This window comes from Pagrus pagrus (genome assembly GCF_965226575.1).
Source record: "Pagrus pagrus genome assembly, chromosome: 8".
NCBI lineage: Eukaryota > Metazoa > Chordata > Actinopteri > Spariformes > Sparidae > Pagrus > Pagrus pagrus.
Window position 1 is genome coordinate 23718769 of NC_140192.1, and position 23019 is coordinate 23741787.

The 23019-nt window shown below is 42.3% G+C and overlaps 1 protein-coding gene across 6 annotated transcripts in view; it reads right to left on the reverse strand.

Annotated features, from left to right (window-relative positions):
• mctp1a (multiple C2 domains, transmembrane 1a) overlaps positions 1 to 23019 on the reverse strand; it is a 150403-nt gene that overhangs the window by 34128 nt on the left and 93256 nt on the right. For all 6 annotated transcript variants that reach the window (XM_084360087.1, XM_084360088.1, XM_084360090.1 and 3 more), the window contains 6 exons: positions 19018 to 19120; positions 17939 to 18041; positions 17266 to 17367; positions 16684 to 16758; positions 14269 to 14388; positions 6237 to 6353 (listed from right to left, as the gene is read on the reverse strand). In XM_084360087.1, the coding sequence (XP_084216213.1) occupies positions 6237 to 6353; positions 14269 to 14388; positions 16684 to 16758; positions 17266 to 17367; positions 17939 to 18041; positions 19018 to 19120 (620 nt within the window). The remainder of the gene's footprint in view (positions 1 to 6236; positions 6354 to 14268; positions 14389 to 16683; positions 16759 to 17265; positions 17368 to 17938; positions 18042 to 19017; positions 19121 to 23019) is intronic.

The following is a 23019-nucleotide window of genomic DNA, read 5'->3' on the forward strand; positions in this document are numbered from 1 at the left end:
CAAGCGCCGAGGCAGACACCCTGAGCTGCTGATGTTGTTAGCAAAGAGCACAGACAGTTACAAAGGTTCAGTGTGATGAAGGGAGTTCGACAAACGGAGGGAAAGGAAGAGAAAGAGAGACAACATGATGAAAAGGGAGGCTGGGAGGATTCTGCGGTGGCATTCCTGATGCTCCCGATGCTCCCGTCCCGCTTCAAACTCTGCCCGTCGCCTGTCTTTCTGCCTGCCAGCCTGCCATCCTATCTGCCAGTTTAGCAGAGACAGAGAGGCAGCGAGAGAAGCAGAGAGGAGCAGAGATGAGCGCGGTGATGCCGGGGCGGCACGGGGGAAATCAGTGGGGCACAGGCGCTCCCAGTTAAAAGTGACATGACCTTTTGATTTTGTCACCTGTCACCAACTGCCATGTCTGACTCCGCACTGAGGAGTGCCTGCCATCCACCGCTGTTTTCCTCTGCCTCTGTCTCTCTGTCGCTCCGTCTCTCTGAATGCCTCTCCGTCTTTTTCTGTCTCCTCGTGCTCCCACTCCTTCTCCTTTTCTCGTACTCCTTTTCTTTCCAGAGTTGAGGTTTTATGGGGAAAGAGTGGAGGTGTGACTTTCTGGAGGAGTTGAGGTATAATAGGCAGCGTTTCGTCTTTTCCTTCCAGCTTTCTTAATATTTACTCCTCTGTACCCGTGTTGTGCATGGCTCTTAATGAGGGCAGATGTCACGGCACAGTGTGTTTAGAGACGCAGACGAGTTTTTTTATAGATGCAGAATCAGGCAGAAAATAGAATAGATAAAAATGGCAATGAAGTCTTGTTCCAGAAATGATACAATGTCCCAATAAAATCAGACATTATTACTGTCTTGGAGATAAACCAGATTATTTTTGCACTAATGAACAATACACTGCTGTCACACTGACTGCTTCACAGTCTGGAAAGTAAAAAAATTACAAGTGGAACTACATGGATTTAAAAAAGAAAAAGAAAATTAGCAGAGAACCTAAGTCAATTATTTTATTTTAAAGGGTTGTTACGCTCTATTAAGGAGTTCCAACTCTAGTTTTGTTTTTATGAAAATGCCATCTATCTCCTAGGAGTAGTGAGCTTTATCTCACCGCTGGAGGCATCTCTGTAAGTGTGAAGTACCTTCATACCATTAAGGTCTTCTCTACTGTAATGGTTTGCCAGATCCAGTGGGTGAATCTATGTAATGGTCTGAAGCATGGGATAAAGAGGATGGTTCTCCTGTGTCACGAGGCCTAATTGCCCGTCATCCTGTTATAGAAAGAGACATCACCATGTTCCGTATGTGCCCTCTACAACAGCCTGCACTGAAATTAACACCTTCATAACATCTGGTAAGGGCCTTTCTGGGCCAACAGAACAGCAAGGAAAGATTTCTACTGGGATGTGTTCTGCTCCTTAATCTCAACGCCCATCATACACACTCATGTAGCGCACACACATGACTACGGCAGACTGCTATGAAAAGATACACACGCGTGCACACACACACTTCGCAGCCTTTTTCTCTTCCAGCGGAGCTGCCTGTCCTCTGGTTGACCGAGCCGAGCCTACTGGCAGCTTCCCTTGCAACAGGCTTGGGATGAATATAAGCCGCGAAGTCTTCAAGGTTTCAACAAGATAGAGATGGAGAGGAGAGGGTCATGTCATTAACGTGCTCCTTCACAATAGGAGACTCCACACAGAAAGCCAGGAGAGGCCTTCCTTGATGTTACATTATCGGCTCTGAATGTCAAGGGAAAAGTAGTATCCTACTCTGCATATATTCGAAAGTATAAAAGGTCCTCTTCTTTGTTTGTTTGCTTCAGTGAGCATGTTACAGCATGACACACAGGTCGGCTAACAGTGTTGAAGAGTCAAGGTTCACAGGTCGGAGTGCTACATGATAAGAGACGAGGTCGGCAACCTTGCTAGTGCATCGCCTCCTTTAATCGCGTTTCTGAGGACGTACCGACTACTTAGCAGGTACTGGTCAAGGTTGGGGCGAGGGTAAGGAGTGCTGATCCGGGATCTGTTTGCAAAGCAGCATGTAACCACGCACCACTTGGTGACCCTGAGTGGTGAATTACAGCGTGTAGAGAACACTGTGTTTGTTTATTTGCTATAGACAGGGCTATGGACTGTGGTTGCGGTGTAAAATCAGAGATGGGTCCTCACATTGAACCCAACAAAAGAAGCAAGGCCCTTCAGTTCATTAGGAAGTCTGTACTCAAGTGTATTCTTTTTTTGTGTTTTCTCTCTCTCTCGCTCTCTCTCACCCTTCACAGTGAGTTCAGCACAGATTCCTTTGGCATTACCCTCACCCCAGACTGCTGGAAAAAACCGCAGCGCTCCGGATGCTGACCCTTGCTCGGCTCAGCACAATGCTTTAATTTGGTGCGTTGTTTAAAGTAATTAGAAAGCCTTTTCTCCTTGTTTTCCCTTCTATTCTTTTCTGTTCTCTGCCAAGTGCGAGACAGTGAGGCGTCCATGACTTCAGCTTGATAAAGGCTGGGAAGAAGAATCCAGGGGACTGGGAGAGAAAGTGAAGAACGCAGATACTGTATTGCTCTCGCTGTACCCGCTTCCCCCCTGCACCGCTGCAGATCTGAAAACAAACAGGGACAGGACTCGGGGGATGCTTGTGTCTGAGTGTGTGTGTTAGAATGTGTGTATGTGCAGCATTTGCAAACACAAATGCCTTAATAAAATAATGAATGCTTACACCGATGCATGATACATTTGCTGTATGTTTTCAAGTTTGACACAAGATAGTACCGTGACAACTGGATGAGGCAGAAAGTTGACAAAAGAGAAAATGGAGAAAGTTCACGACATTTACAAATCCTGAGGCAGTAAGCCTGCAACAGTGAGACGAGAGAGACGTCAGCTAGAGATCGGTATCAATATCTGGTACTAATTTTCCTGGTGCCAGTTAAAACCTAAATATCGATAAGCTCCAGGACAAAAGGTGTTAGTATTGGTGCATACGGTTAATTAATTCTTAGCTAACGTTTATTTTTTAACTCAAAGCGTCCTCTAATGATGACAAAGCTGCCGGAGTCAAGCAATTATGTTTGACGTTGTCTGAGTGCATGCTTACATTCTGAGCTCTCCAGTCGTGGCTGACAGCGCAGAATGTTTAATGAAAATGCAGCTAAATGTAATATGTGTAAAACTTGTAAAGTGGGTAACACCAGCAACCTTATCAAGTGCTTACAAATACAACTATAAATCTGTGTATCTTATTTGAGTAACGCTCGTTATCCTTTTAAAAATAAGCCTCCGGGAAGGTCAAGGACTGTATGTCTTAAGTAATTCTTACATCTGTGGCAATTTCTCCTGTCTAGCCAGGAAACTCATTTTTTTCAGTAATTACAAGTTTAATTATTTCACTAATACCAATCCTTTCTGGATGTTTTCACATCTTTTCATGTCTTGTCTTTAGTTTTTGCACAAAATTATGGAGCGTAGAATCAATTAGCATACCGATAAGTATAGCTATCGTTAAGCAGTATCGGTATAAACACTGGTATCAATAAGATTCTAACGATACCCATCCTTAGTGTCAGCCGTGCTGTCACAGCAGCAGCAACAGGGAAGAGGAGCACTAACAGTGCCAGTCGTCGACAATTAATCCCACTTTCTTTTGATATAACGTTGCAAATAATGTCTGCACGCATTCATGGATATGAAGATAGAAAATATCCACACACATATTTCTCCCACAGACACACAGACAACTTTTATCTTGATGTGGACACCCTGTATTTTCCCACACACATAGTAGTGCCGTGCAAACACACAACTGGAGTGACTCACACATGCAAATGGAAATGCAAATGCCTGTGTATGAGTGTGGATGAGCTGTGGTTCTACACTTCGGAGGTGCCTGAAATCATAACCTTGGAATAAAAGAGAACATACCAGACTACATCAGAGGGCAGAGCACCGGCATCATAACACACACAATATTCAGTATTCATGCATCAAGCACACACCTGCACATTCATTACAACCTGTATACTCTACCGCTGTCCCATTCTCTTCCACTGCGTATTTGCCTCTGACTATCTCACCACCTGCCCCGAACCAACTTCTCTGCATACCTGCCACTAACAAATACCAGCACGGACACTACAATCCACACAAATCAAGAGTCTTAAAGTGTAATAAGGGCACAATACGATCACTTAAAGCCATTGTTGATTGTGCTCATATCGGAGAGTGGAGACTGATTCCATCTAATTGAAAGAAGCCAAATAGTAAACTTTGCAGCACTGATCTCACGGTGAAGAATCATCCCTGGCCTCGGAGATCTCAAGCAGATAAGTCCTTAGAATTCAAGCTAAAACCTTCAAACCACACTCTGAAGATGATGATATTGAAGCAACCTTCAGAGGCAAAAACCCCTTCAGCTTGGAGTGGGCAGAAGAAAAAAATCCAAAAGAGTGGCAAAGTGAAAGATGAGTTATAGTTGGTAGCAAAGGCATTAAATAGTACAACTGACTTAGATAGGTTTGAGTCAGTCAAAAATACGTGGAAAAGTGCATGTAAATCAAAATGACAGTGTTTAAATGTTACTGAGACAACAATGAAACTGAAAGATCCTATGGAAGTACAGTAATACACGTTCCTATGTCCTCTTATCTCTGAGCATAGGACAACTTTGTGGAACTAATCAGAACAGTGCTGTCATATTAAGAGGCACTTGTCATACGAGTATCAACATTTTTTAATGTTGCAACCAGTTCCTGGGGTACTTGAGACACAACAGTCCCTTTCAAGGAGCAGAGAAAAGCAATTTTGCATGAAGTAGGAGTTACATGTACTTAATCGTACGTGAAGTGAGTGGCACATTACAAGAATATGTAACCTTTGTTGCCTCATTTTAATTAGGAGGTGCATGGGAAAAGAATATCATTAGGTCTGGATAAATACAAGCAGCAGGTGGGGGGACAGATCATCATGCCGGGTTTTGTCTTAAGGCATGTGGGATTTTTTTTTTGTCAAGCAATGTCGCCATCTACAGGCGGAGAAAAAAACTCCTCAGCCATTTAAGTCTGTATCACTGACAAATTAAGTGTTTTATTTTGTCTACTTGCAACGGCAAACCTTTAATTCCTGACTTAACTGACTTTATCCAGTTTAAATACCCTAAATTACAATATGTACCACAAACTGCTGTAAAACAAGCAGGTTATTATCAAGAACAGATGGCTTGTATCTGTCTCATGGTGGTCGTCATATGTGGATTTTATTGTCAACTTTTTATACAAACAAATATAAAAGTAAAGGGTTATAAATAATAAAGCTCAGCTCTGAATACTTAGCAAATAAATCTGTTGTAAGTTCTTTACAGTTCACATATAATTCAATTTTTATGCAATATTTCATTGACACACAGCAATGAGATTTGGTTCATTATAATGACTGAATTGAAAATCTCTTCCAAATCCAATCCGACCCAAAGAATCCTTATGAAGAGATAAATGTACACATATAGAAGCCGAGAGTCTGCGAGAAAATCTGAGGTCTGTTAACTGGTTATTTCCAACTGAGTCTTGGAGAAAAAAAAAAAAAGCTCTTATTAAAATTAATCACTTCATTGTTCACGCTTACTCCATAGTCCAGCTCTCTCTCTGGTTTTCACTCTCTGCTCTCCAAATGTGCCTGGCCATGATTAAAACATGTCTGTTTCTCCATGACATTGCTTTGACATCATTTAATTGGTATAGAGATAAAAATAAATGAATTAAATAAATATACTACCAGGTAAGTGGCGTAACGTAGCTCAAGGTGACAGCCTATTATTTCTCCCTTTTCTTTGCCTCAAAGAAGGCAAAGTGAGAAATGTGAGATTGCACTGAAAATGCAGCTTCTCAAGGGGCAGATGGAGTTTTGCTTTTTTTATTTTTTATTAAAAAAAAAAAAATTCAGCTGAGAGATTTTTAAATTAAATTCCAATTTGTTTTAAGTTTACGACTGCAATTTAATCAAAAGGTTTATTTGAAATGAGTTTGTATTATCCTCATCTTACTCATCTGTACATCTAGAGCAATCGTGTGTGAAGCACAAGTATGTACCGTTTGTATTAAGTCTAGTATCAAAGCAATGCAATGTCAGGAGATGTGATTAATGCCGTAAATAAAATAAGAGCGGAATGTTCTCATGAAACAATGGTGCCTGAGTTGCCGTGCAAGAGGCTTTTACAGCGAAATGAAAAGAAGCTATGAGGTTGACTCACCACATCTTGCCTGGTATCCTTCCCCGATGCGATGAGGATATAGTTCCAGGCCAAAGGCAGCAGCAAAGCCAGGGGAATCATATAGAGTTCAAAGTTCCAAACAACAATGACAAAAAGCTGTGGAGAGAGAAAAACAAAAAACCGTCAGCAAAAGAAAAGTGGGAACAAAAAAGTGAGAACAGTGTGTGCGAAGAATGTATACATTCAAGACCCCAGAGTGACCCTCGTGAGGCAAAAACTCCTGAGAACGCACACCGACCATATGTGCGATTGGAAACGGCACACATTCAAACACATTCATATGCAGAGTCATAACCAGCATGGAACAAAGCGTAAAAATAAGATTGGGTTTCAACAAAGATACAGGCCTGGTGTCGCAGGTTCAACACCCTGACCCTGGAGGCTTTCTGGGCCTTCAGCTGAAGAGGATGACGACGAGGAGGATGAGTATGAGCCGTCAGAGCTCCTTTCCTCCTTGCCAATCATCTCAGAGGCCGAGGTCATGTACCGTGCTCAGCCGCAGCACGTCAAAGCTGACCCTTCCATACTCAACCCCAAAACCCCAGCATCTGACCTCACACACCCCACACCCCGAGTCCCTAACCCTGTCACTCCAAGCCCCAATACCCTCTCTTCTACCCTAAAAGGCTCCTATGCCCCATCTCTAACCTTCTCTGCACCCATCTGCCAAAACCATAACCTCTATACCTCCCCTCTCATCACCAAACAAGAAAAGTACCATCTGAAAATTAACCTTTCCTAAAACCCTGTATTCTGGTTTTGGCAGGGCTCTTTAGCCTTTGACAACAGATTAATTCGGTGGTTGAGTGAAGATATATGTGGGAAAGTAAAGTTGCTAATCAGGGAAGCTTGTTTTAATACAGCAGCATTGTGCCATTTGTGGGAGCGCCTTGTGGCAGCTATTTCAAAAAGTTTTCTTGCGGGAATCAAATCTGTCAGAAACAGAAAGAGCAAGAAAATATTCATCTGTTTTAATAATTTCACGTGTAAGTTTCGAGAGATTTTTAATGATTGATAAGACCTCAGCAGCAATTACAACAAATGCTGAAAATGCAAACCATGCCTAATACTTAATCTTTCCTAGAAAAACATATTTATCAAATTCAAGTACAAGAAATCCATTATTTAAAATGTGAGCAAAGAATATTTTAAATTAATAACTCACTGGAAGGAATCAGTTTTGATGGGGGACTTGAAGAGTGGTGAAATGGAGACTATTACTGTATAAAGCAGATTTATTGGTGTGTGTACCAATTATGATCTATCCTGTTTGGCTGAACAACATCAACAAGAGGGACAGAGAGAGAGAGAGAGCTTAATAATCAACAATCAAATAGTTTAATTTCTGTGTGTGTGTGTGTGTGTGTGTGTGTGTGTGTGTGTGTGTGTGTGTGTGTGTGTGTGTGTGTGTGTGTGTGCGGAAAAGGAGCGAGGGAGAGGGCGAGGGCGAGAGGAGAATGAAAATAAAGCTCTTCATTGTGTTTACAGTCTAAGGTTAATGTGAATATGAGGTTCAACAGCCCCTCAAGAGTGTGTCTGCAGTCCTGCTCTTACTGTTGTGGAGCCGGTCGGACACTGAACTGCGCGCACACACACACGCTCGCACACTGCGCCGTCGGTATTTCATTTTCCTTTCACACGCACGCACGCACAAACCTGCATCTGAATATTAATGCAAACAACTCCTCACAATAACAACACAATTAAACAATTACATTTCCTCAACTTTTCCACTTCTACGAAAGAAAAGTTTGAAAGGCTCACATCCAAACTTTTGAATAGAGCTGCAACTTCATGTAAATTTAACTAACAGACAGTGAGTATACAAAGCAGAAATAGGCATAAATTAAACATTGGAAATGTCCAGTGCATTTGAATAATGCTCACAGCTAAATTTCTTTTTTCAAATAAAACCTGAGTGGCCTTGGTACCATAACCAAATCTCCCAAAAGGAAATCTTTCTCTCTCAGGCTCAACTTCACTTTCTCACACACAAAGAGTCTTTCTCTGATTCAGCTGTGTAGGAGAATTGGAAAGAAACTATTCAATAATTCATATTTGTATACTAATAAGCAAAACAACCATTTCCCTTCATACATCATAAAAAGATGTTAGACATCGTAAGCTCAGCAACAGAAACCTGCGCACAGACAAACCCAGCAACACATGTTCACACACACACACACACACACACGTTTCCTCTACAAAATACAACCATCCTAAAATTATCCATCTTGCTGCAAATTATAAGAATTTACAAATCTCTGTAACATTGATAAACAATGGAATAATTCCTACGATAACAATGTGCAATGGAGGTGCAGAGGCATGACTTCAAGTCAAACAAACAAAGGAGCTCACTTGTTTTAAACCTATTCTTGTAGAGGCTATAAATAACTGCACACTTACAAACATCTTCAGACACACACGGCGCTCCTTTCAAATACTCTGCTATAAATATACTGTACAGCAGGCATGTAATCTATTGTAAATATGTTTAGAGTCTGGTCGTCTAATCGCTTATGATAAAGTTATCACACAACAGACAAATTAATTGCTCCTCACTGTCTTGATGTTTATATGAAACCTTAATACCCTCTTTTATGTTTTTAAAAAAAAATTCTTGCTTTCTTCTCCATTTGCCTGAGGTTGTATAACCTGTCGTCCCCCTTCATTCCTCCTCCATTTGGTTATAGTAGCTGAGGGCGAAGTTTTGACTGGCAGCTAGAGGAACCGGACACCCAGGCTCAGCAGTGGCCAGCCCTGCCCCGTCTCCATGCCCCCCGGCTGGGTAATAGGGGCCCTGCAGTGCCTGGACCTTTCCACCAGGACTGGGAGATCACAGCCACCCCCCACTGCTCGCTACACCAGATAGCAGGCTCTTCGCCTGGGGAAGAGGGAGTGGGAAGGAGCCCGCTGTGGATGTCAGTGACCAGAGGAAGGCGGAGGGAAAAAAAAAAAACAACAACAACGATGAAGAATTCTGGATCGAACAGGAAAAAGAGGGGGGAAATGCTAAAGGGAGCTCCAGATGTAGATGACTGTGTGGTCAGAGACATATTATCTGGTGGTCGGCGACAGTCACTGTGAATATCTGAGCGCACACACGGAGGGAAGCTCACTGTGCTCCTCTTGCTTTTGTGTTTAATGCTGCTGAATTCTTACCTGTGTGCTCATGTAAAAAAAAAAATATTTATATTATTATATCACACTGAGCATATGTGCTTCTATATCTTTATATCAGTCTTGAAAACATGAAAATAAATGTGTAACTTCTCAAACAAAAAATGAGAGATGTCTCTTCTTTTTCCTTCTCATACTACCATGTATTAAATACCGTCTGTGTTACTATCTGAACCACCAAAGAAAAGTAGTGCTCTATATCCATTTTTTGAGTTAGTTAAGTTCTGATTTGATTTTGTGACTAAAACTTCCGGCAGCAATTTACCTTCACCCAGCAAATCGTACTTGTCATAAAACTTAATTCCCCTTTCTTTTAAAATTGTGCTTCAACAAGTCTGCACCGGAATTTCTCGGAACAACACTCGCTTGTCATAAAACAAAGTCAAATAATATTTCCCACTGTCAAATCTGCTAAACCATTTCAAATTTATTTAAAGGCTACACTTGAACTGGGCACGCTTCACATCTGAGCACAAGCTGAAATTCAAATGGAATGTTTAATTAAAATAGACAATCACAAGCACGAACAAAGTAAAACCATGGCAGCGTAATTTGTAATATTTTGGCTAAAATATCAATACACAAAATCAATAAACTAAATCATTTTGACAAGTCTCTTTAGTTGGATTTAATTACAATTAGAACATTTGATGTGTTCTCTTAATATTAAGAAATCCCCTGAACACAAGAAGATATATTAAAAATGTTAACAAAACAGACAAGTCAAAATGATTTATTCAAGCACTCAGTGTGGCACGTTGAGAGCTGTATCTTGCATTATTTGTTTCAAAACACAACCCGCGTCCTTACGGCTCGGAGCCGCGGCACTGTGGGAGGGTAATATTCAGTACTTTGGCTTACATTAACCACACACCAGGCTAACTTTCCCCCTGCTCTGTCTCAGTGGAGTGAAACTGAAGTTTGGATTTCAGAGTTCCCCTTTATCTCTCTTACATCAATTTCCATGCTGGCACTAAGTGTTGCCAGATAGCAACTAGAAAGTCCTGTTAAGTTGAAGGGAACGCGAGAGGGAGGGAGACTGTGTCCTGTTTGTGACCGGACCTAAGCATCATTCAGTGGTGCTAGACTGCCCCCTGCTGTACTCCTGCAGAACATGAATGTACAGCACAATTAATGCTGTTCATCTGATAAAAAAAAGCAGCCTGAATGACTAAACCCAATCTGTCAAAGCCAGTCATTTTGTAATAACATGGAATATGAAAATAAAGCATCCACCATTTTATGGCCACAGTGCTGCGCCTGCACACTGGCACCTATGAGAAGTGAGGATGTTGTATCCCCGACTTCTCAACAAAAGGCTTTACACATTTTTCTGTTGAGTCTCAATCTCTGGTGATTAAACTCTGACTTGGTATTCTCTGTTAGTCATGCCACTATATTTCAACTATCATTCATTTTGCAAATCAGGAGAGCAGTAAAATGTGAAAGTATATCTTTCAAAGCTGTCCCTTGCTGTGGGCAAAGACGAACTCCCGACTTTAAAACTTTTAAAAGTTAGACAGGTTCTTTGAAGAGGAGTCAAAGGAGCAATTTAAAGAGACCTGGAGTGGTGTGTTCCTCTGACTGCCATGGTGTCTCTGCACTGTATGTGTGTGTATGCATGTGTATCAAACGGCCAGCCAGGAATGTGCAAACACACACACACACACACATACACACCCACACACACTCCAATAGTTGCTTCTGTACCTGTCTTTTTTTTTTTTTTTCCTTTTTTTTATTTCAGCAGGGTGAATTTTTATCTAAATGCAAAGCAGGTGATAGGTGCTCCAGTTTCCTCTAGAAGTAGCTCCCTTGTCTGGGCTCTCTTCCTGATAAGAGTCCTACTTTGCCTGACATAAAAGAGCCCGGTATCATTTCCCCTGCCTCCCCAACAACCCCCAGCTCGCTGCCCTCGCCCTTCCCCGAGCTTCACAAAGCTGCCTCTATTTGCTCCCAATTCAGGGCCCAATTGCAGATAAAGTTACAGCAAATTTGTTTGGAGGAAGAGCTGCTGAGGCCTGCGGTCCCCGGGGCAATAACAGCCTTGTCTTGCAGGGGCCGTGGGGAGAGCTGGCAGCAGCAGGAGAACAGAACCCAACACCGCTCAGCCCCACAATGGCCTCAGCTCTCCGGGAGGGAAAGCAAAGGGAGAGGAAGGGGAGGGAGAGATAAGGAGGAACAGGGATGGATGGAAGGATAGAAGGGAGAGACACTCAGCTTGCAGGTGTGGAGAGAGGAAGCAGACGCTTAACCCTGAGACAGGGAGACACCAAGACCCCCCCCCACACACACACACACACACCAAAGACACACACATATACACACACACACGTTCACAGACACCACCCATCATGCAGGACAGGAGGTAACTCCAGTCCCGTCCATTGTGCCAACGCCTCAGGCAAAGCTGCCACGGTGGCTGATTCACTGTCGGGATGGGTGGGTGACAGCAGTGTGGGTGTGAGAGAGAAGAGAGAGAGAGAAAGGCTGCATGTGAGACTATGCGATATCTCTCCTTCTCTCACATGCACACAAAACACACACAACGTACACACTAATCACAGCTGGCACTAATGGGCGATGCACATGCGGCTGGCATTGCAGAATTGGGCAGAAGGAGTGTAAGGGACCATGAAGAAAAATTTGAGCGGTTTTATGGAGGGAATGTTGTGAAGTGACACACTATGACAACTGCATTTTGATGTACTATTCCATTCACAAGACCCCAGAAATACTTGAAGACACTTAAACGCCCCCCTCAGGCTCACTTAGCCGCAAAGAAGTGCACACATTTGTAAGTTTAGAGGGTGAATTGCCCACAACTCCACCTCTGTAGCTACAGCCGCGTTGAAAAAAGTTAAGTGCAACATCTGTCTAGAAAGACAGCCAGAAAAGAAACACACGTGCACATGTGAACAGACACACATGCCCATAATCACACACAGCCGTACACCTTCATGAACGCACCACCTTGGCCAGATGGCCCCCCATAAAAACCCACTTAAAGAGATGAGCGAAGTGATTAAGAGGCCTCTCAAAGTGAGGGAGAAATGAGAGAGGGATGAAGAAATGGAAGGGTTGGGAGGGAGGGAGTACCTGTGTAGAGCAGAGGCCCTAAATACTCTGATGCTTTTAGCTAAGTGCGTACTCCTACGATAACAGACTCCCAAAAGAGCGAGGGGGGGGGAGGAGAGAGGAAAAGCACAATGACACCTAAATTTCAGACTTTGTATAAACTATAAAACGCAACGTCCTTGGCCTAGATACATCCTTTATCATCATCTGAATACTTTAAATTTAAGTGAGTACAATGAGAATATGAATAGTTGGCACTGTTCTCAGAAACGCTCTCAGATACACTGTTTTCAAAAAAGGGTGAAGAGCTATACAAGGTAAGCGTGCGTGTGCGTGTGCTGAGATGGAGGAGGCGCTTTCCAAGGCTGCATCCTCCCCTCTCTATTCACCATGTAGATTGGCAATTCTGAAGTGACCTTGTTTTCCGCGAATTCCTTGACATTTTTTTTTTGTCTGACATTTTCATTTATTTTCTAAAAAAGATAAGACACGAGGGCTTGCTGCGTCCAGTTCAGCCTTTACGTGGTCGAAAATGCAAACGCGGTGCATGCACGCGCCGGGCTCGCACGAGAGCGCGCTTGCACACGCGAGGAGAGAAAATGTTAACTGATCAATACTATGTCTCTTCTGACCCATGTCTTGTGATGACACTGTGACCTGCTGTGCAAACACACACACACACACGCACACACACACATACAGCCTCTGCAGAGATGAAACTGGTGTCAGACAGCCAAATGCTGCTAATGTCTAATGTCGGCTGTGGAGACTCTTAGTGCCCCCATGGTAAAGGGCTGGGGTGGGGCGGGTCCACCTGTCCTGTAGCTACTTAAGTCAGGACACTAAACCAGACAGGATTAAATGCCTGCTCTGTCATCTTTAGGGTAGGAACCTCCATGCAGCCACTCACCGCCCTGCAGGAGAATGTCTTTTACTGATAGCTCTGCTGTCCAATTACACTTCACCTTTTAATACCAGACACAGATGACAGGAGGGAGAGAGAGAGAGAGAGAGGATGAAGAGGAGAGAAAGAAGCTGCCATTTCCACTGTCTGCAGGAACAGCTTGTCACGCTTCAATAGATTGTAGCTGCATTTTCTAAGTATTTGGACGTGTGCGAGTCTCATTTAAAGTAGTTTTTAAAGCCGCAGCGCCAACTCTCCGCTCATTTTTCATCGAATGGGTGTAAAAACAGAAAGCCGCCATGTGTATACCATGTGCACTTGTACATTTAACACAAAGCCAGAAAAAGGATTCATCGAGACCACCATATCGAGATATTTGAGTGTGTGTGTAACAGTGTGTAGTGGGGTAATGTACTTAACTGCGCTTGAGACATCAACAATCTCTCATGTTAGAGTGCGCAATTACCAGTGAAGGATCCATACTTTGTTAGCAGAAATGGTCCTACAGCCTCTGTGAGCCTGGTTCTCCCCTACTGCATGTATGCAGATGCTAACTGGCAGTGTAATCAGTGAATTATATGAGTATTGTCAGCCACTATATTACGAGTAGTATTGATCCATCAATATGAATGGGTTCATTAAGGTTCATCCAAAAAGTGTGAGATATTTTTTCTACAACTACATTAAACTGTACTTCCCCTACATTTAACTCTTGATAAACAAAATCAATAATAAGTGTACAAGGGCCTGTTTCAGTTCTTCATGTCTGATGAATGTGCAACTTTGTATGTGATACGCTACAATTTATCGGAGTGTGTACAGTATGTAAAGTGCGTCTCTACGTACCACAAAAGCACAGATGCTCCTCTGTGGAGAGTCCCATTCGAAGCAGCTGTTGATGTAGCAGCCCGTGTTGATCAGGAACATGATGCAGCGCCTAACTCTGTTGAAGTTGCGCAACAACAGCTAGAACGTAAGCAGAGACAGAACAAGTTAAGATTTAAAACAAGGTCAGACAGATACTGTAGCAAGGAAGACAACATGGCGTTATATACACGATGTAGTTCTAGATTCAGTTCCTAAACATAATTGAAAAAACAGACTTAATAACACAGTGTGTGTGTGACAGGTAGCTGAGAATAAATGGAAAAAGCACTTCAGGGTTCTATGACTTTTCCACATTAGCTGCACATGTATACTATATGGAAAGTCGTATTAAAAGACAAAGTAAGCAGGAGCATAATGATCTCCCGACAAACATAAACGCTGCTTTGACAGCCCATCTCTGATCTAGACATTTGTGAGGAAATACTGTTAAAGAGGTCAATTCTCTCTCCTTCATGTTTAGTGAAGGTCTAAATTCATCACCATTTAATAAGTAAATATGTTACATCATGTAATTAGCGACTTAGTTAAAATGACAAACTGTCAGCAAGTCTGTCAAACCCTGTAGTGTCTCATTCTGCTGTCACTTTTAAAAAGTTAACTGGAGCATTAAGTTTTACAACTTGAGATTTGCAGCTTTGACCTCACTCTGGCTTCAATATTATAATAATATATTACAACATGATGACAGCACTGAGGACAGCATGAGGACATCGGTGTGTTTTCCTTCTTTAGATAGCTATATATGGACGTGGACCGGTGTATAGGACAAAGAGTGACGAGCTGACTCACAATGTTCCTTTAAGTCTCCTCTCCCAGTGATAAAGTTAAGTACGATAATAACAATTTCCAGCACAGTCCCTGGACGGTCCTCCCTGAGGGTTCTCCATGCATTTGGCCAAATATGAGACAACTGGCTAACTGCTGTCCTCCCCCTGGGTTGCCAGTCATTGAGGGAATAGCATAACAGCAGCGCAGAACACCAACCACCCAATCAGGTCACCACCAGGAGAAAGTGCTCCCAAAGGACACACCGTCTCTGCAGATCGCTGTTCAAAAAATTCTAGGCCATTATTTTACTCTCTGGGAAATGGTGTGTGTGTTTGAATGTGTGTATGCCGTGAGTATGCAGCATGTGTTTGTAGCACTACTGTAAAGTCTATTGTGCTTCTGAGTGGATTTGCATGTGGTTAGGGGTGGCTTGGCTGCTTTGATGCTAGATGAGAGGAGGATTCCTCCTTCTCTGTGTATAATTATGTGAAGCGTTTTGTTGCCAAACTGAGGATGACTGTATGGTGTCCTGCTGGGGACACACAGACCCTGAGGACACCGAGACTGTGAATCATCCATTTTCACGTTCCTCAGCGCATGTACTTGATGTACATGCTGTACTCTTCTGGGCTCATTATTGCCATAACTGCCTTGATAAGAACATTTAATTTTTCATGAGTTATTTCAAAGAGAGCCTTGAGTTATTCCTTAAAAACATTTAGAAAAGTGGTAAAGTCATTTATTCAGTCAAAATGTCATAATTACAATTAAATGGTTTTGTTTGGCAGACAGCTTATGTGCTTTTTTCTTTTCTTTTCTCTGCGTGTGTGTCTGCACACTAAGCAGCAAGCGACAGCAGGGGAGCTGCTACCACACAAAAGAGCCCTCACGGGGCAATCCCTCCAAAGCAGCCAGTGACATCATCATTGCGAGACGCTGACATGGGTCATCTCTGCGAGTCAGAGGTGAAATGGAGATGAAAAAAAGGATTCTGCACTTGGGAGAAAAGCGCGGAGTAGGGCCGATACAGAGAGCGGCAGAGAAGGCCGAAACAGTGAGGAAAGAAGGGAATAGAAGGAGGGCTGACAAAAGGATGGTATGGGAGCCGGTGTGTGTGTGAGCTGCGCTGTGCTGGGCTATGCTCGGCTGTGTATGGAGCAGCATTGACTGCTGAGCCCAAACGGTCACTCATATGACATGTCTGATGTGGGCCAGCCCCTACTATTCAGCCCTTTGTGGTGCCGCCACACTGAGCGGCGTGACAATGAAGTGCAAAGCAGCAGTGGCAAAGAGGGCCAACTATAAGGATGGCCAATCTACTTATGCACCCCAGAGCTGACAGCTTGACATTTCTATTCACCACTCAGAGTGGATGTGAGGGGGGGAGAGATGGGAGAAGGGAGAGAGGAGGGAAGGGAAAAAAAAAAAGAAACGAAATGCTGTTTTTCCTTCAATCATCCTGTTGTATCTTGCCCACACAGTTGTTGTGGTTTACAAGATGCCACTCTCCAGGCTTGTTGGTTTTGCTTCAGACAGTTGAGCAGTGGTGGACACAGATAAAAACGAGTCAGAGCGGTAGAAGAATAGTGCTGGCTGCTGATGTACCTGTTTGGACACTCTGGGCTCCTCCTCGATGTACTTCTGCTCAATGGGAATCAACGTCCTGAGACCAGCCTTCACCTGGAGGACGGAGCGAGCACACGCAGTGTCATACACAGCAAACGGTGAGAGTGAAATGACATTAACTTAAAATAATACAGATAAAGATGATAGGAATTAGCGAGCAACTAAATTTAGATTACTTTGAATGGTTTTCCAACACATGGCGTATTGGTAAAACATTGCAGCAGATGTGTCGAGCGTGCCCCATGTCAGAGGCTAAGGAGAGCGGGAGAGATAGCTGTAAGATGGCCGCTATAGGACACACACAGCGATGGTGAATGGGCGAACAAAGGCTGTTGAGAGGGAGTCTTCGATAATTAAAGCCAAAACGAGGACGAGGGACAAGGGACGAGGGATGAGATGGAAGCGAGGGAGAGGGGGGGTGACAAACAGAATAGAGACAACAGCAGCGTGGGGGGGTGGAGGGAACAAGCGGGGATGGAGGGAGAGGATAGTGGGGGGTGGGGGGGCAAAATATAAAAAAAAATCAGGGAGGAGAATCAAAAAAGCAAAAGGAGGACTTACAGCATTAAAAATCACGTCTATTTCGAGAAAGATGACCCCTTTTGTTGGCCCTGTCAGCTCCTTGCTTTTCAAGGCGTAGGCTTTGCGTTCTCCATTTTGGATCTGTGGGAGAGGGACATGACAGGCGTCTGTCTGGCAATACCCGGCTGAATCGGCTCCCCGGGCCACCTTTGAACCCCAGCTGCTGGCGCTGACAGGGAACCCAAAACAACTGTGGCAACTCTGACAAGTACCTGTTCATTACCCAGTGCAGCTCGGCTCTGTCAAACAGAAATTAACTATCCTGGGGAATCATACTGTACAGCAGAGCATAGATATATTAGACACACAGCTCTTTCACATGCTATCTATATTTTCAAATATAAGAGACACTTTATTCTCTAAATCGCATCGTTCCATCTCTCGATCAGCGTCATTTTCATCCCCTCACTTTCTTTCTTCTCACCTATCAATCTCTTCTTTTTTTCTCGGCCTCTCTTCCATTTTCTCTCCTTCCTGTCATCTCTTCCTCTTTGTGAAATAATAAAAGTCTCATCTGTGTAGTTGCAAAAATAACCTCTGCTTTTTATATCTTCCACTGCATGTTTTAATTCTCTCCGTTCCTCTATGTTCTCTCTATTATCCCCAAAGGAAAAGAACAAGAAGCGCACAGAGAAAAGTGCCTTTGACTCACATTTAGTAAAGGAATTGCCACTTTCCCCAGGAAGTCTGCACTTCTGTCTCGGTCCTCGTCGTAAACAGTGACCTCGAGGACCGAGTGGATGTCCTTCACATTACTGGACCACACACAAAGACAACACCAGAGACATATATACTGAAATATGAGCAACAAAGGTGTGAGAGCTATCACATCAAGCACAAGCTCCTTTTAAATATTTAAAACACACAGAGAAGAGTTCAGAATCTGAAACACTATACGAGGCATAACAAATGCTTTCTGTTTGAATACCCTGTATTACATTTACATAAATGTTTAAAAATCCCCATTAAAGTGCTTTATGTAATATTGCTCTACATTAGTGCATGAGCTAAGTAGAACTTAAGTGTGAGGCTCAGACGTGTCATCTTTTGAAAACTAGGCTAGCAGGAAGATGGCTGATGATATGTATAGAAAGGAGGCTATGAGAAAGATGTGCACTCAAAGAAAGACTAAATTAATCCGTCCCATCACAGGGAATTCACAGGTTTGTACTCCTGGAATGAAATTGCATTATATATAGAGAATTATGTCGAGTTAAACTACATTAACATTTAACTATCGCCTCAGTATAACTCTATACTTGAAAAAAAAATCTTTTTCGAAGAAAGAACAATGTGTTAAGCCTTCTTTTTATACTATGTTAATGCCTTCCTGGATTTTTAATTTTGTAGGAATACAATATATTTTAAAACATTATTAAATAAGCAATAACAATGATTGTGATTTTTTTCTTCCGCGTTCCAGTTCATCAAGAAAAAATAGCATTCAAAACTATAAACTATGATAATTACATATTTTTTTCAACGCTCAGATTGGCCCACAATTTAAAAAAAAAAAAACACAACAAATATTTTTATCAATACTATCAATTTAAAGAATGTATTTATATTTCTTTTTTTTCATATTGGGACTGTTGCTCTGACGTTACCAGTCTTTAATTCAAAGAAACATGTCGGTTAAAGAAATCCATTTTTAATTTCAACACCCCAGTGAATAAGAATTTAATGTGTCTGTGTGCTGGCACACATATGGGTATTTTAAAAGCCACTCACAAAGTGAAGACCTTGTTCCACTCGGGGTTGAGGTTTTTGTAGACAGTGTGCGTCTGCAGCCGATCGTTACTCAGCTCCACGACACAGAATGGGTCACTCTTACCTGCACAGGACAAAAAAAAGAAAGGAACGACCTTGTTAGTGAAAACAGACACATAAATAGAGTAGATGGTAAACTTTTGTAAGCTTGAGGTTTCTAAGAAATTGAGAATCTTAAGTAATTCCACCAGCTTTTGTCTATCTCCAGTCCCTTTATATTATTAAGACATATAGTATATAGCATCCCCATCTATACCACATGACAGCTCCTATACCCTGGACTTATCAGAAGTGTAATAATATGATTCATTCATTTTCGGCCCGATGCCGCATATATCATAAGACAGTATATCAGTGGAACAGCTGCAAGCCGTTTCTATCAACACCCTGGGAACATGGACAACTAGAAGATAAGCTCCAGGACAACTGTGCCCTGGGCAGTCACAAGGAGGGGGTGGGAGGGTGAAAGAGAGAGAAGACTTAGAGAATAGATGGTGCTGGGAACACAGAGGGCGATGTGGCTCTGAAGGCCAGAGAAGTTCAAAGTAGACGATAAAAACAGCCGAGCAGGGGTGTGAGAAACATAGCAGGTCCATGATTAGCGACTCCAAGCGAGCGGCGAGACGGGAGCGGCAACGGCGCCGTGGAAAAAAAAAAAATGAGTGAAAGCAAGAACAACATGAGGATAAAATGATGAAAGAATGACAGAGAATACCTCCTCATCATCCCTTCTGCTTTGTTCTGTTGACAGCAATGTAAATTAATAAAAACAGTGAAAGGGTTTGGGCTATTAAAATTGAAATGTTACTCTCATGTTTATTGCAGGGAGTTTTTATAAACTGGCAGCAATCACAGCTTCATCAATAACACAAGTGACATTTTACAGTAATAATAACAAAACATATATACACATGTGGATTTATCTTACAGAATAAATCAGCTGAAAAACACAAGGATAATAAATGAAATTATTTGAGAGGCCTGTCGCTGCCAAAAGATAAAACTTTAATACACCACGTGAGAACTTTAAAGACCCTTCCACGTTATAAAACAGATATGATATATGGCTCACCATAAATCATATTCATTAATGCTAATTCATTCCAACAAAACTTTCAATTCAGAATTTACTACAGTTATGTAACTGTGTGGAGAGCGACCGGGAGGAGAAATAAACAAAATCACAGAGTGAGTTCCTCCTCCTGAGAATAGCGTACTGTACTATAATAATCAAAACCAGTAATGTCCTATATATTCTCTATTTGTTTACTAACATCTCACATTTCAATTTCTTTGTACACGGAAAGGAGTGAGACTGGCTCCCCATGCCTGCCAGCCCACCTCCCTTCGATTTGCCTCAGAATGAACTAAAAACAACACGACTCTTAATTCTGGCTTTGATCATTATTTTTTATTAAAACTGTTGGGAGCTGTTGCGCTGTTTGTTCGTGCTTATCACTTGAAAAGGCTGGGTCAGGAAGTTAAAAAAGAATATGTCCCAGACGACTTCCTGGGGAAAATATCGAGAGTACTGAAATATTAGCACAGCAGCCGCGTTGCATAATAAGACTCGATAAAGTTGGGATTGAGTTCAAAGCCCCCCGCTGCATTTGTGGATGTGCTGGTGTATGTCCATCTGTGTGTGTGTGTGTGTCATTGATTGGTGTGATTTTCTTCAAATGTTGTGACAAGGGCAGGACATTTAGTGGGTGTGAAAAGTAAATGTCACCGTGATCAATGCTGAGCCGTAGGTGTTGCCTTTCATATCTGTTTGTGGCGCTTTATTGATGTAGAGTGTTTGAAGTGGATATTGACAGCTATGACTCCTACGATGGAAAACAGGATACATTAAAACAGACAAAAGACTACGGACTCAAGTACTTCCCAATGCGTCTCACTGTATATACTTTGTCCACCATATGAATTGCTTGCATAGCACATAAACTACTGTACGTATTGTATTAAAATACAATTCCTTAGATGAATACACTCCAAAATGTATAATCAAATCGTAAACACACAAAAAAAAATATTTTGGCAGAAGTTTTCATTAACATTTTTACAGTAGTGTAGTCCTGAAATCCTCCTTAATCATCCCGGAGCTTCCATAGCATAAACGATTATAATGTTGTCCCCACAAATCAAGTCTGATTAAATTTAAATCCAATCACCCAAATTAAGAGATGGAAATTATTCCCGCTCAACCTCGTCCCTCCCCCATTTTCTCTCTAATATTCTGTTTTTAATGACATGGCAGGCTGTGTTGCCGCAGAGAGCCAGTTGTCATTGGTGATGAACTTTCACCTTATTGGCCGCCAGCACCAGAGGCGGCTGTCTTAACCAATTACACGCTCAGGTTTGAGCGCCACTCAGAGATCATCCAGGTAATGTCCAAGCAAAGCTCCTCCCCCCTCTGGGTCCCGTCTCCGTGGCGCTGGAAGATGGTTTGCAGGGAGGAGCGGGCTCAAACTCATTTCAGGGTGCCCTGAGATAAGTGTGGAGGATGGATACAGTACGGAGGCGAGGGAGCGCTCGGTAATTGCCTCGCAGGAAGCGTGGAGTTAGTGAGGAGTTTGTGTTCAGAGAGGGAGCGCACGCTCTCATGTATAATCACAACTAATTATGATTCAGACTTTAAAATGTAAATTATGCATTTTTGTTGCATTTATTTTCCATTTCCTAATCACTTTTAATGAACCATACAAGAATATGTACAGTAGCCCTCCATGTGTCAAGTGATGCAGTGGAAAAACTACACTTTCCTGACAGGTTTTGTTTCAAATTTGAGCGAAAAAAGACGAAGAGAAGTCTACACATGCTGTGGTTCTGCTCCTGGAAGTGCATGTGTGTGTGTGTGTGTGTGTGTGTGTTACTACTGAAATGCTCTAACAGTATAGCATCCACTCAGAGGGACAAGAGCTGGCAGACAAAAGGGATTGTTGGTTTTAGAGACTATTTTCAGTTATCCTACTCGGGCTGGAGAGGAGCTACTCCACAAAAACACTTCAATTAGAGAGAGAGAGAGAGAGAGAAAGGGAGGAAGAGGAAGAGGAGGAGGGGAGAAGACAGGAGAGGAGACAGGCAGCGTGAATGGGAGAGAGAGATGGTGAACTCTTTCTCTCTCTCGCTGACCTCCCCTCTCTCTCCCTCCCTGTCTGTCTGTCCGTCTGTTTCTCTCTCACCTTGTTCCTGACCCTCTCTTGGTCTGGGCTGTTAAAATAGGGTGTTCATGTGGTGAGGGCTCTTATGTGGCTCTTACGGAGCTATTGTTTCTGCCAGTGACACACACAGACACACACACACAGACACACACACACACACACACACACAGCGTCAGACTCAAAACAGGAATAAGCCATAGAGAAATAACCCTCTGCCTGTCTGTTATCTCTATCAGTTTATCTACTGTATCCATCTTTGTGGGGTTACTCTGGCCGTAAGAAAATGTTTTCATGTTTTCTGGTGAACAATGGAAACATACTTATTTTTTGCTTTAAGAATTTAAAAATTCAAATAAGCTTACAAATTGGACTTGAGATCTCTTAAGTTATGTGTGAAAACCTCTTCAGCTGTAACTTAAGCACTTCTCAACCATTTTCAAGGTGCATTTTCAAGCTTTTCCAGTAACTTACATCTGTTGTAAACGACATATTCATTTACACATATGTAAACTCAAAATTATTATTTCACTTCATCACATTTAATCAGATGCCATCAAAAAATATGTTTTGTGGTAGGACTCTCAGGAAGAGTGACAAATTCAAGGAAAAGAATGTTTTTAAAAAAAGTGTCAAGTGTCTGAAAGTAGACTTGGCATCCTTTATGATGTGGCTGAACCGATGTGAAACAATTTTTTATGAAAGCAATGCAGTTACAATTTAAAGCAGTTTATGCACTTTTATCCAAAAAACAAGCACTTTTTTAAAAAAAACCCTTGACCTAGGCACTACAATGAAATTCAAG